The sequence below is a fragment of the Rhipicephalus sanguineus genome, chromosome 4, assembly GCF_013339695.2.
Source record: "Rhipicephalus sanguineus isolate Rsan-2018 chromosome 4, BIME_Rsan_1.4, whole genome shotgun sequence".
In the NCBI taxonomy this organism is placed as follows: Eukaryota; Metazoa; Arthropoda; class Arachnida; order Ixodida; family Ixodidae; genus Rhipicephalus; species Rhipicephalus sanguineus.
This window is the reverse complement of record NC_051179.1, coordinates 70,573,059-70,587,247: the sequence shown is the minus strand read 5'-3', so window position 1 is coordinate 70,587,247 and position 14,189 is coordinate 70,573,059. Positions and strand designations below refer to the sequence as shown.

At 47.2% G+C, this 14,189-nt stretch overlaps 1 protein-coding gene across 1 annotated transcript in view; it reads left to right on the top strand.

Moving 5' to 3' along the window:
• Positions 1–10,900, top strand: part of LOC119391287 (SEC14-like protein 3) — a 257,605-nt gene extending 246,705 nt beyond the window's left edge. The window contains exons 7-8 of the mRNA XM_049415226.1: positions 10,303–10,474; positions 10,863–10,900. Of these exons, the coding sequence (XP_049271183.1) occupies positions 10,303–10,474; positions 10,863–10,900 (210 nt within the window). The remainder of the gene's footprint in view (positions 1–10,302; positions 10,475–10,862) is intronic.
• The last annotated feature ends 3,289 nt before the right edge of the window (positions 10,901–14,189 follow it).

Here is a 14,189-nt window from a genome sequence, read left to right as displayed (position 1 = left end):
GTGCCGGTATTTATGTCGTCGTCACGTCATCGCTTTTCAGTGAATTTCCTCGTATATATTCGGGCCCTTTGGGCGTGGAAAATATTCACAAAACTCACCAGGTTGAGTACTGCGATTTCTTTATAATTTCAGTGCTGCTTTTCTTTGCTGGACAATGACATAGTACGCATGCGTATGGGCGCAAGATTCGTGTCGCGGAAGCATCTCCAACAATGAATGCACATTCGTGAAAGAACTACCTCCAAAGTTGTGAATTAGTTTCCAACAAGAGCTTGACTGCTCTAAAGAAAGGTTAAAAAACACTTCCTGCTCCTTCCTCCGTCCCCCGCAGCATGGCATTTCATATCTGCCAGATTGTGACTTCGGGATGTAATACTCACGATTTGTCTTTATTTATAGGTGCGTTTCACTTTGTTTCCTCTCAATTTTCATGTCTAATGTTCACATTCATTCATATCTATTCAGATTTAATATCCATTCATCCATTCCGCAACCGTAATGGATACAGTGATCGTTCTGCGACCGAAAAAGCACGTGGCATCGGCCAATCAGGAATCGTTCTTATATACGCTTTGAAAAGGTGACCTCCAACAGTAAGATCTCGCCTCCATTACAATCAAGAACACTTTTCACCTCTCGTGTGACAAGGCCCGAGATCATATGAAGGGCTCCTACCAAAGGCAACTGTTTCTCTTACGCAATCTGCGTAACGAAGCGGCAGGGGATGAACGAAGGCTGATGAAAGACGCGGTGAAATGCGGGCTGATGAAAGACGCGAGCTAAGCGTTGATTCACGAGCTCCGAGAACCCCGTGGAGACAGGGAATGCTGGTCTATAGGCGTACATTACGCGCGAAAAAAAAAAGAGATAGAAATACTGCAATATCTTAGTCTCTAGCCGCTCTCTAACAACACTTTATCATGAACATTTAAGATAATAAAGTTCCTACTCAAGAATGTCACCTTAACTTTCTTTTTTTTTTGTTAAGTCAAGATTAGTTAATCAAACCAGATATGGACAAAAAAGCGACTTAGGCTACGCTGTGCCATACAAAAGGTTGGAAGGCAACCTGCAACATAAAACTTGACTTACGCGTGTTTCTCAAAGCAGCGCCCACATTTCTGCTTTCTCAGCCATGGCCATAGTATACCCCAAGTAACTCGCGAGTATAGAAGAATTGACATAGAACTGGCACCAGGGCAGCCGGAAAAATCGAGCATATGGGGCAGGATGTGCACAGTTTCTACGTTTAAAAAGATTTGCGTGCGTGAAAGTGCACGCTTCTATGTTGTTCACTGTATATGTTGCGGTTATCATGTGACCGTATCACTTAGTTTATCATACTTTGGTCATCGAACAGTTTATCACTTGAACAGATGCTGGCGAAGTGACAGTTGCTGACGTATTCAATGTCGAACCATTTCGAGCCATTTATGCTGGGGCTTGGACGCCGATAGACAGACATCGAGTTTTTGATGCCTGCCTCCTGCGGGACAATCATTGCAACGTTTCTACTATACACACATTTCACTTGACTATACCTAAGATACTTCTTAGAATTGAAACTCAGGACGTCAGTTTAAGTGTCAATGGCAAAAAAGAGAGAGAGAGAAGTGAAGTAAAGCGAAAAAGATTTCTTACCGCCTACAGGTATGTGAAGTAAGCACTGAATATAAAAATTAAGAAAGAAAGAAAGAAAGAAAGAAAGAAAGAAAGAAAGAAAGAAAGAAAGAAAGAAAGAAAGAAAGAAAGAAAGAAAGAAAGAAAGAAAGAAAGAAAGAAAGAAAGAAAGAAAGAAAGTACACAGATAGGCAAGAGAGAGAAATAGATGAAAAGGAAGAGGCAGGGAGGTTAACCTGGTGCGAGCGACCGGTTTGCTAACCTGCACAGGGGTGGGGTTATAGGGGTCGGAAAGAGGACAGAGAGAGAGTGAGGTAAAATAAAAACAAAACAAACATGCACACATGCACACACATGCAGGACGTCCTATCACAGCCGTTCTGATAGCCCGGTTGAACGCAGAAAGCGCATTAGCGCCTGCAGGCAGATAGGCAAAATGTTCACAGATAGGCATGGGCTTCGTCGAAAGCAAAAGTTCTCTCCAAAGCCATTCTCCAACGCTGGCAACGCCCGCGAGCGTGTGGCAACGTCGAGTGAATCAAGATCAACCGCAAGAACAGGTTGCACCGCAGGAAAGGCTTCTTTCTGCAGGAGGGGAATGCAACGGGTGTTGCGAAAGTCTCCCGCAACAGCTCCGTGTTAGACAGGCAAAAAAAAAAGAAAGAAGGAACGTCAGGTGTATACACACAGGTAGTATACAAGATGCTGCCTTGCTCAGCGCATACATCCGCGTGTTCTGAGAATTGCGCGAGGTGTCTCACCGATACTCGCCACACCCTAGCGCTCGTCACAAACACATCTGCAAGAGCGATGCCGAGCTCTGCAAGAACGCACTGAGGCGAGACCAGGCGCGTCACCTCAACTTACCGCATGAACCCTGCCTGACTTCTTACATCGTTGGGAACTCCGTCTGTATCGCGCCTTGTTGCGCAGAGAATTTGTGAAGGTGGTTTGGATTGGATTGGAAGAACTTTATTAACAAAGTCCGGAGGCGTGTGCCTTAGCACACGGCGGGCCACTCCCACGACGGGACAGTCAGGCCGAGACCTACCGCCGCATCGTGGGCCCTCTGGACAGCCCAAAGTTGTAACTGAATGTCCGGACTCCTCAGAGCGGAGCCCCACTTGCTGGCCGATGCTGTATCAGTGCCACGTACCGAGGGGCACTCCCAGAGCATGTGGTGTAAGGTGGCTAAACCGCCACATTTCGTACATGAGTTACTTAAGTAAACATCAGGATAAAGCTTGTGTAGAAAGGCAGGGTTAGGATATGTTTCAGTTTGCAGCAATCTCAGTGTCAAAGCCTGCGCCCTTTTAACTTCCGAGCTGGAGGCGGGAAGACTCTCCTACTCATAGCGAAATGTAAAGTAATTTCATTGTACGTGGTCGGTTGATCCCTATTTACCAATCCTCCAGGTTGACCCAGAAGTCCTCCATGGTCGCGGATAGTTAACCCTCGCGCCCTGGAGTGGGCCAGCTCATTGAGATTGATAATCCCTCCTACCATGGAGCCCATATGAGCAGGGAACCATGTAAGGGTATGAGTTGTAATTGACTTCTCACCGAGTATTGCTTTGGCCTCTTTGCACACAGCACCAACACTGAAAGCGCGAATGGCCGCCCTAGAATCACTATATTTATTTTCGTGATTTTCATCGAGGAGAGCCATGGCGATGGCAACCTGTTCGGCTGCATTAGCAGTTTGGCCGTATACCGACGCCGCATTATTGGTAACCCCCTGGTGCTTAATTGCAACTACCGTAAACCTGCCACTGTTGCCGTCATATTGTGCCGCGTCTACGAAGCAGGCACCCCCTTGGAGACCCTCAACGTCGCGGAGAAGGGCCAGAGCTCGCGTTCTCCTCCTGCCTACATTTCGCTGGGGATGCATGTTCCTCGGGACAGGCGAGACGATAATGTTCTCCTTCTGATCTCTCGTCAACCCTTGGTACAGAGCATCAACCTGAGCCGGTGGAGTACCTATATCCGTGAGAATTCTCCTGCCTGCTTTTGAGACAGAGAGTCGAATTACCTGTGCTCTTTCTTGCGCTTCCGCGATTTCCTCTAATGTATTATGAATTCCCAACTGCAGGAGACGATCCGTGTGGGTATAATTGGGGTCTCAAATATTTCTCGGTTGCGACTGTCTGGTTGTGCGCAGTGAACGTTGATATGTGTGTGCGCGCATCACTTCCTTTCTCTATTATTTTTCTTCCTTCCCCCGGGGTAGGGTAGCAAACGGGGTACAACCTAGTTAACCTCCCTGCCTTTCCTTTGCCATTCTCTCTCTCTCTCTCTCTCTTGTGAATGTGAATCGGGTGTTTGAAAAGGGGCACCTAGGATCTTCGCCGGACTATGCACTTCATCATCGAATTTAGGTTGCGTAAGGGCGTCCCAACCTATCGGCGTCAAATGAAACACGAACAGCGGTAAGCATTCGCAGTGGTATAGTGCGAGCCGTCGAGTCATGACCATGGACAGGCGCGCATAAACCAGATGTGCGCGTCTGTCCATGTTGATGACTGGACGGCACGCACTGTACCATTGAGAAGCTTGCCGCTGTTCGCGTTTCATTTGACGCCGATAGCACTTTCGTATCCTTCCCTGTCCGTGCCTATATACAACATGACTTGGGTGCACGCACACGTCGGCGTGGAATTAACGTAGCAGCGCAGTTATTTCTGCAGAAATATCTCATCCTTAGTTCTTATGAAGCTAATACCCAAACACTTCGTCAGATTTTCGTATCGAATTTTCAACCTTTCAGCCTTCTCTTTTACTTCCCTCGTTGCTTCTCCACCTGCATGCGTGTATTAATATGGACAAAGTTCTGACCACCCCGACTTTCCTTTTCTCCTCCACCCCCCCCCCCTTTCCCCCCTCTGTTTTATCGCTGTATGATTACCTTTCAGCCGCAGTTATTTCTCTGGAATATTTATCAGTAAATCAGCTAACCTACAGCTCAAACGACCATCATCGTAATGCCAAACGTCGCTAATACACGAGGAAGACGAAGAAATACTCGCGTCATAACGCTCTGTTGCAAATCTTCTTTATTACGCATGTACGCATGCTATGCACAATTGTCTTAAAAACGGCAAAACAACAACAAAAAACTCTAAATCGCCACTACTGTGATCTTTACACTAATTAATTAAATTTCTTTTTGTTTTTGGTAGCCTGTTTTGTAAACAAAAATACGTCTACAGAAATTTTAAAGACGAAAGCTCCTCAAACCTCATGTCTTTCGTTGCTTCTGTTCTTCTCTCTCCTCTCGAAAGAATGCTCTTTTTTATTTCTTTGTATTTTGCTCCTGCTTAGGGACTCCTGGTAATGAGTTGTTGCCGCATAGGTAGTGCCGCTGTTCCTTGCCTCCACTTACGTCTGCCGTGAAGTCATAACACATTTTCGAAGGTCCCAGCTTGCGGCCTTGACGCTTGGCGGAGCGGATCATTTTTCACGTTAATCGAGAACGCACACGGTACTAATCGACAACAGCAAATAAAAGCAGAAGTTAATGAGAAAGACTGTACAGGGGGAAAATATTGCATATAGCACTCAAGCCTGCTAACGCATAAAGAGTGTGCTCGGCACTCACTCCGGACAGGTGTTCACAAGCGTTGACAGTGGCTGCCACTCACACGCCTATACCAAGGGCGTCAGCACGTGCGCGCACCCAAGGCTGTCAGCTGTCCTTATCGATTCACCGGGTGCACGCTTATCGGTGACGCTTAAATTATCGCCGCTATACTATAGACGGGCGTCAGCGTTTTACTCGGAACTCAAAGGGCGATTCCGGATCGCTAACCGCGCCTCCTTTGTTAATGGTAACTTGACCGCACTTGACAGCTCAATTAAACTGCCTTGGCAACTTGGAACTCCATGAAAAGGACCGCGTAACAAATGAGTCTTATCGCGAGTGTGAAAGGCGAGTGGTCGAATCGCCCAGGAGAGCTGCATCAATGCAACTGCTTTAATTCTGTACTTGGCGAGCGAAGCCGGCTTCGTTTCCCTAAGACATGTGCGAGGAAAGTGTTTTAGTTTGGCAGCAACAGCTGTACTGTCGCGATTATGAATTGACACGGAACACGTTCTCCTGTCATGACGTCATTGTGCTTTTCTAGAAACTGCGCGCGAGAGGATTATGAGATGTATAGGGTCAGGCAACAAACGGTTGTTAAGGACATCTTAGTCAAAACCAAGAAGAAATGGGCACGGGCAGGGCATGTTGAAGATATGATAACCGCTGGCCACTATAAGAGTAACAAATTGGGTTCCGAAAGAACGCAAACTCGCCAGGGGGAGGCAGGAAGTCAGGTGGGCAGAGTAGATTAAGAAGCTTGCGGGAATAACGTGGTCGCATCACGCACATGAACGCGGGTAAAGTTAAAAAAAAAAAAACATGGGAGAAGCCTTTTCCCTGCAGTGGGCGCGTAGTCAGGTTTATGATAATGATAGCACTTATTATGGAGTTATTTCTGTTGTCACCGAGCACGAGAGACAGCATTTTCAGATGTCACTCGTTGCTCCAGTTTTTCTTTAGTCACGATGCGGGTTTTAGATAGGGTGTCCCTGCCAACGTTAGCCAAAGTATAGTTTGTTTTATTCTCTAGCTACCATTTTCCAATCAGCCAAGTCGCTGATGCGCAAACGCGGTATTACCGTGGGCAGATGACGAAACATCGTATAGGTCCAATAACCGTATATTGAACGTGTTTCTGCTTGTCTTTTCTTTGAGATTGGCTAAACTTAGCTGAGGAATCCCTTATGCGTGCTGCGCCAGCATTGCAGAAGAACAGCGTAAATGAAGGGACTCTGACTTCCAGGTTGAGCAACGTGTCTCGTGCGAAGCGCAAGGATTCTGCGCGTTATTTTTACTGGCACATTAGCTTATTACTGGCCCTTAGTTTATCGTTTACGTAAAAAACCGGCACCAGCGGTGTCCTAAGTCCAGCATATGTATACCGATTGTACACAGACCTCACTCGTATTGTATCCTATTCGTATGCATGTTTTGTAGCACCGCTCTTGTCCACTTCACAGAGAGAGGGAGAGAGAAACGAAGTGGAAAGGCAGAAAAGTTAACCAAGCTTGCGCTCGGTTGGCTACCCAACCTGCGCATAATACAAGTTAGCACCTTGTCCCCCTCTGTGGTAGGGTGGTTACGGCGCTCGGCTGCTGACCCGAAATTCGCGGTTTCGATCCCGGCCGCTGCGGCCGCGTTTCGAAGGCGGAAAAAACGCTAGAGAGCTCGTTTACCTGCGATTGTCAGTGCAACGTTAAAGAACACCAGATGTTGGAAACTTCCGGAGTCCTCCACTATGGCGTGCCTCATAATCATATCGTCGTTTTTGGCACGTAAAACCCCAGGTATCAATACAAGTTAGCACCAAGCGAAAAGACAACGCAAACTCACCAAGCGCGTGTGCGGCTTTGCCTGCTTTGTCGCAGTCGTAAAATTGCACTGTTACTCCGTCGTTATGTCCCGACTAGCCCCACCTACACTCGTGGAGTCTTTGCTGCAGCTCCACTCGAAACTGCAAGCGGCAATCGAGATTGAGTGCTAGCTGAGGTTGGGCCGTCAGCAGTGACGAAGTTATAAGCACGACCTTTCAGGGAGCGAGCCGTCCCATCACGCCACGGGAAGCGCGTGTCCACCGCGAATTGCGACACCCCGAAAAGAGTGCGTGGGGGGAGGAGGGGGGGGGGTTACCCGCTGACACGCGCTGTTGAGCAACAGGATAGACTAAGCGGCAAGGCAGCCCGCGGCGAAAGACTGCGTGCGAGCGCGCCGAAGAAGACGCGTCGCCAAGACCTCCATCTTCGGTCGAGCGTACGTGCGTGCGGTCAGCCGCCGCCTCCTTCGTCCAAAACATCTTCACGCCTCAGTGGAGCCCACGCAATAGCCCGGCGCATTGACCGCTGCGTGTGTAGGGTGCTGTAGTGTGTGAGTGGAGGAGGGGGGGGGGCAGATCTTGCTCCGTTACGTAATTCCTGAGAGGGACGCATGCCGATGCGATAGGCACGCAGACGAGCCGGCCGATCGCGCCCGTGAGGTGCAGCGGTGCGCGAAAAGAACCAATCTACAAACAAAAAAGAAACACAGGAGCAGGTATTCATACATCAGGCAAGTCAAATGTGTGAGAGCAAACAGGGAAACGGACGTGCCGAACTACCACACATCAGTCGTATATGCGCGTGTCGACATCTGTCGATGTTGCAGTATCTCGACGTGCGCTGCTCGATCAGTCACGTCCTTCTTCTTTTTTTCTTCTTTTTTTTATCACGCAAGCGTTGGCTGCTCGTACGTGTTCGACGCTGCTCGTGTGTTCCGGTCGCAACCTATGCGCCGATCATTCCGCTGGATTGACGCATGGACTGCGATAGTGTCGGCGTTTGGTTATTTGTCGGGCCTGAAGTGCTGCGCCACCAAGCTATGAAATGACGTTCGGACGTCCCCGCTGCTATGTGATGCTAAACGAATAGGAAAGTCTTGCTTCTGGTGGCAAATAGCTAATTGTCAAGTAATAACATCCACACAACCACACTTATTTTAAACAGAAAAGAGCGGTACATATTCATATCTAAAGCAAGAAGGAAGCAGCAGCTTATGATTGGAGAAGCCATAGACGACGAAAAGAAAGGAGAAACACGAATAGGGGAATAACAGGGATGGTCAATTCAATTCAATTCAGTTTCATTCAGAGCAGACATGCAACGTTGAGTTGAAGTTACGATATCGTATCGAGTTGATCGATATGCATTCCCCGAAATAATAATAATAATAATAATAATAATAATAATAATAATAATAATAATAATAATAATAATAATAATAATAATAATAATAATAATAATAATAATAATAATAACGTCTTGTAGAACTTTCTGTGCCCATCACACGAAGAAATGTTGGGTGTTATAGCACGTGCACAAGCAGTACCAAGAGTTCGGAAAGTCTGTTTGCACGACCTTCGCTCGGGTCGAGACTTCAACTTTCCTTAGTTAGCAAGCAGCGGACATTTTGAGAACAACCATCTTGAAATTTTGGCGTACATAAATTACGGCGAATCCTTGCCACGGGAATAAAATATGCGCGGTCAATTGAAATAAATAAATAAAGGTCAGAAGCCCTTGCCCTATCGGGAAAACGGAGGCAAGCGAAGATTGGCATGTTCGTGCCTGATGCACTTTCTTTCTTTCTTTCTTGAATACGGAATTTTTAACCCAGACCATCGGCATAGGCGTCTGCGGGAAACAGACCCTCACATGACATTTCGACTCCCGGCTAAAATAAAGCGACGCCACGCCAGTCTGCTGCACCGGATTCGACTAGGCGTCGCCTTCACTCGACGCTACGCGCACCTTATCGGCCGTGCGGACAGCTCGAACTGTGAGCGCTGCCAAGTAGATGAAACTTTAAGCCATATATTGTGCAACTGGCCTCTGTACATGTCCCAACGAAAGACGCTGGCTTCAATGTTGGCCGGCATCGGTGTGAAAACTAACTGAAACTAATCTATTGTTCACAATGTCCGACCAGACAGCATCAACGACTGCTACAAGGGCATTTATAGATTTTCTCAAGAGTACAGGACTTGACAATAGACTTTAAGAAGACCACTGTGTTACGTGGTTATTGTACATACGCATCACCTCTTCCGGTTTCCATCATCATCTTCATTACTCTTTTTTCCCCTTCCCCTTTTCCCCTGTGCAGAGTAGCAGGCTAGAGCGCTCAAGCTCAGGCTGACCTCTCTGCCTTCTAATAAATTCGCTCTATCTAAAAAAATCTTTCTTTCTTTCTTTCTTTCTTTCTTTCTTTCTTTCTTTCTTTCTTTCTTTCTTTCTTTCTTTCTTTCTTTCTTTCTTTCTTTCTTTCTTTCTTTCTTTCTTTCTTTCTTTCTTTCTTTCTTTCTTTCTTTCTTTCTTTCTTTCTTTCTTTCCTTCTTTCTTTCTTTCTTTCTTTCTTTCTTTCTTTCTTTCTTTCTTTCTTTCGCTATACGCAATGTTCCCTCCTAACCTTTTTGCTTCCTCCATGCCGGGAATGGGACCGTCATCCACATTCTTAGCAGCGAGACACTTCAGTTGCTACAGGCAACAGCGACGTCCACGCGTTCATATCCAGGCAACAATGAAAACGTGGCAACGTGGAATGACAAGTCTCCTCGATAAAAGATCAGATTGCCTTATCAGAATCAGCTGATCGTCGACAAGCCCACTAGAGAGAGAGCATCAGTTATGGGAAAAAGGTGCATATACAAATAAGCACGCGCGTGACCGGCGCTCCTTCGAGGGCCGCATTTGTGTTCGCTCGCAGGCACCGGTTTTTTTTTTTTTTTTCGCATATGACGCCACCGAAATCCGTGAGTTATAACAAGGTTCGCCTGAATATTTCGGAATGCAAAACTGTGGTCACATACACGCAGATTGTTTCTGTGCGATGTTAGCAATCGCACACACCGGTGACGCACAAGCATGGACGTGCTCAAAGAGCAAGATGCAAAAGAAGGAAGTCAGGTCCCGCCGATATGTAAACACAGACGTTTCCAGTTAAACACCGGTAGTTTCTTCGGCCTTGTATAGCAGATAGCGTGGGGCACGGCGCCAGTTCCGCGCACGCCGACTATGCCATTTCTCCTCGTACTTCGGGGCTCTCTAATACGTTCTACTGTATGCGTAGCGCTCGGTGACGTCGCGTGGGGTCGTTCTTGGAACGACCAGCCACGCGGACGCCGTGGGTGACCGTCGGTCGCCTCGGGGCAGCCTTCTAAAAACAGGAGCGCCCGGTCTTGGCGTTTACGGTCTGGAGACGCTCGCGCCGTCTCTGCGGCCAAACCAGGACAAGGATGTCGGTGGGCGTCGCGTATCCCGCAAAACGCGCGCCTCCAAGGTTATCGGGCGCTTTAAGATTGCGGGCGGCATCGGCCGGACAATGCCGAGCACTATACAGCGACGCCCCCCATCGCTTACGGAGGTAGCCGGAACCGCCCCCCGTCTAATATACTCGCCGTAGACGGGAAATAAAATAAAAACGGCGTCACGGTAGCAGTCTTGGATGGCCGATATTAACCACACACGCAACAAAATGCGCGGCAGCCCCTAAATTGCCTTGTCCCGGAAGCCCGGTGGCCGTTAAAAATAATGAACTTGGAGGAATGAAGGGGGGAAGGTGATACCATGTTTTCCGTCTTACAACCAGCTCTCTTTGGAAAAGAAGCTTTGAAACCGCCCATTCTGCAGATTCACCGGCCGTGGGAGCAGCTGAGCTCATGCGCTGACATGCGTGTATATATAACTCTTTCAGTGGTTACATAAAGGTTCTCATTCTTTCGACAACGTGTAAAACTCGGGCGCTTCGAAACTAAACCGGTGTTTTGCAAATAAGTTCTGCGGAATCCTGCAAGGTGGCGGAAGGGTTAGGAAAGCGTAATTGACAGCCACCTTTTTTGTAGCACGAAGCCTCAAGGAAATCCACTCTAATTTCTCATCAAGGAAAACTTCTGGTTGAAGAAAAATTCGTCCTGGTCCGTATATCAAACCCCGGTTCGGGGGCGTTGGTCAACGCGGGTTCGATTTCCGGACCAGGACGATTTTTTTTTTCAACTAGAAGTTTTCCTTTCTGAGAAATCCGTATGGATTTCCTTGTGGCTTCCTGCTACAAACGGGCGGCTGTCAGTTATCCCTTTCTTATAAAACTATATTTGATATCATGAGAAAATATATGGTAGGTTCTCTTGAATTTAATCAAACGATTCTAGCAAAGCTACCAGCGCCTTTAACGGTAATATGGCTTTTGCACGTCACGGACATTTCGCACGCACCGTTTTAAGCTTCCTCCTGTGCGACATCGCGCGCCACGCACGATGGGCGCTTTCCGTGCGCGCGCTGTTCGGTTCATCCCGCCATTGTTGTTCTACGGGAGAGACTAAATACACTGTGTATTGGCCCATGTTCGCTCTTGCGCGATATTGCCCCCAGGTTACACTGTTCCGCACGAACTGCATACGCACGTGACACGACTGTTTCTGAGAGTGTTGGAATATTTGCTTTTTCCTCTTTTTATATTTTTTTTTCTGGCCCCTGCATCGCGTTTTCTCTACGTTTTCGTAGAGTTGCAAACGATAGCGTCTGTATGACATGCAGCTCAGATTCGTTTTTCATATTCTCGTATTCTTCTCTGTTTTAATTATTCTTATTATTACTATATGGCGCTTATTATTTTATTATGCACACACTTTAGTGTAGGCAAAATTAAAGTCTTTAGATACATAAATCACTTCATTTCGGGTAGGTACTGTCTAACAAAAAAATGGTATCAAGCAGTGGCGTAACCAAGGGGGGGGGGCGGCACCGGGCCCTTGCCCCCCGCCCCCCCCCCCCGAAATTTTTTCTTGCTATGACATACAGAGCCCAAAATGACACTTGACCACATCTGCCTGCCCTGCCCCCACTTCAAATCAGGAGGTGCCCCCCCCCCCCCCAAAAAAAAAAAAATTCTGGGTGGCCTTTAAAAAAAGGGGGGCCTTTAAGGCAATAAACTGAACTAAACTGAACTCATTGCTTGCTAATATCCATTAGTGTTGGCTTAAAGTGGCTAACGTTGGATAATGTGGTCTCTTTGTGTTCTTTTTATTGTTGGAGTTGTCTAATATAGACCTGCGCCGGTTATTGTTAGCAAATCTTAGCTTGTGTTAGCTCGCTAGTGCTTACTATCAAGGTCATTAGACGCAATTAAAGGCAATCCAAATGGAGTTTTACTCGCATTTGCCGCTATATAACCACTCCTTCTTTTTCTATTCCAGCGCTAGAGGCAGCTTCTAAAGGAGGGCCATCAGGGGTACACTCAGCGAGCGTCGCACAGCTTCGTCGCCAGAGGGGGCGACGATGCCTTCGGACGGCAGCAGCGCCGGCAGCGGCGTTCGCCGGGTCCGGTCACCGGAGGCCGGATCCGGAAACCGCGTCGTCACGCGCAGGTTCATCTCCAGTCCCGCACCGCTCGCCGTGAGTACACACGTGCTACGTGGTGTTACATTTCTTTAGATGTTACATTGTAGCAGCGCTGAACCAATTATCTATCTTCATTTCGCGTTGTGATCAACCCTAACTTGATTTATCTGCCGATCCCCTTACCGGCCCACCAGCCCACCCACTTATTTATTTTGTTATGAATTAGTCTATTAAAGGAAGTAAAACGAAAACTGTAATTTAACGGACAGGCTAGGCCTATCTGTCCCGACGTGGGAGCAGCCCGCTACGTGCTTGTTTACGCCCCGAAGGACGTACAATATAAAGTTTTTCCATTCCATTCCACTTAACGGGCCGGTCAGTCAACGACTGGTCACTTAATCACACATTCATCTTTCATTGAATCTGTGGACAAAACGACCTGCGACGCAAGAGTAAATAACAAAATTATTCATCTAATTTTTGAGTCGATAATTCAGGCATGTAAACATGCATTCACTCAGTGGTGTGGGTCGTATAATGGGTTACCTGGTTGGTCAGTCACCCGATACGTGGCAGTCATGATTTTTCAAGTAAATTGAAACCATAGTAGCAATTTCTCGCATTTTCCTAATTTCCTGTGGTATCCACTATACGGTCACCTTCAAGTCAGAACCCGAAGCCCGGTGTCTGTGACTGAGCTCTGTAATTCGCCAACTCTGAATACCTCGGACAACTTATATCTTTATCTGTTTGTTTACGTACCTATCTAGATATAACCTATCTGCATCTCTTATACGGAAAGAGAGTTCCTATGAAAATCCAAGATACCGGCATACATATGTAGATAGCTGTTCACTTTTTGTTTTTCGAGGAGTGATAACAATCTTTCCCCTTGTTTTTCTGTTCCTTTCTCAAACAGGACACCGACGTTATATCGAACACAAAGCGAGGTAAGTGGCCATTTCATTCAATTCGTGAATCCAGTCAAGTCCGTACGCGATCCGAGAGCCACGCATAGCCGCGCATTAAAAAAAGAAAAAAAAAAACGGAGGTCTCGAAGCAATTAAAACGGACTCCACCATTGCACGTAATCTCGACTCATGCCTCAAGTTTCCCACACGTTGAACAAAAGGTGGACAAGTAGGCAGGCATTCATTCATGTTCCAATAACTTTGCACCATTTAGTGCATTATCTTATTCCGAAACGATACTCCCCATCTGTCTCGCGTGCCCTTCCTTTCTTTAACGCTGCCAGTCCTGTACTTCCGTGTCACGAACGGCGTATTGGTGTCAACGTAGCATAGTGTTCCATGACATGAAAGTATCGTGCGCGCAACACGAAAGAACAGATAGGTGACAATCATTGCTTGGGAGCAAGGGAACTCCAAGTTTTTTTTTTTAGAGTGATGTTGCCTGACCAGCGGTGTACCCGCAGATGCGTCCTGCGTTATATGAGGACCGAGAGCTTACGCGTATACATTTGTACAGGTTGATGAACTGACGCAGCAAGTACAGCGTACGCCGCCTGCCGCCTCCACAAACGTTCAATTAGTAGACATTCAGAGCAACAAAGAGCGACGACTGCTTAATAGCTTGGCTTCTAAGACCACAACAGATCAC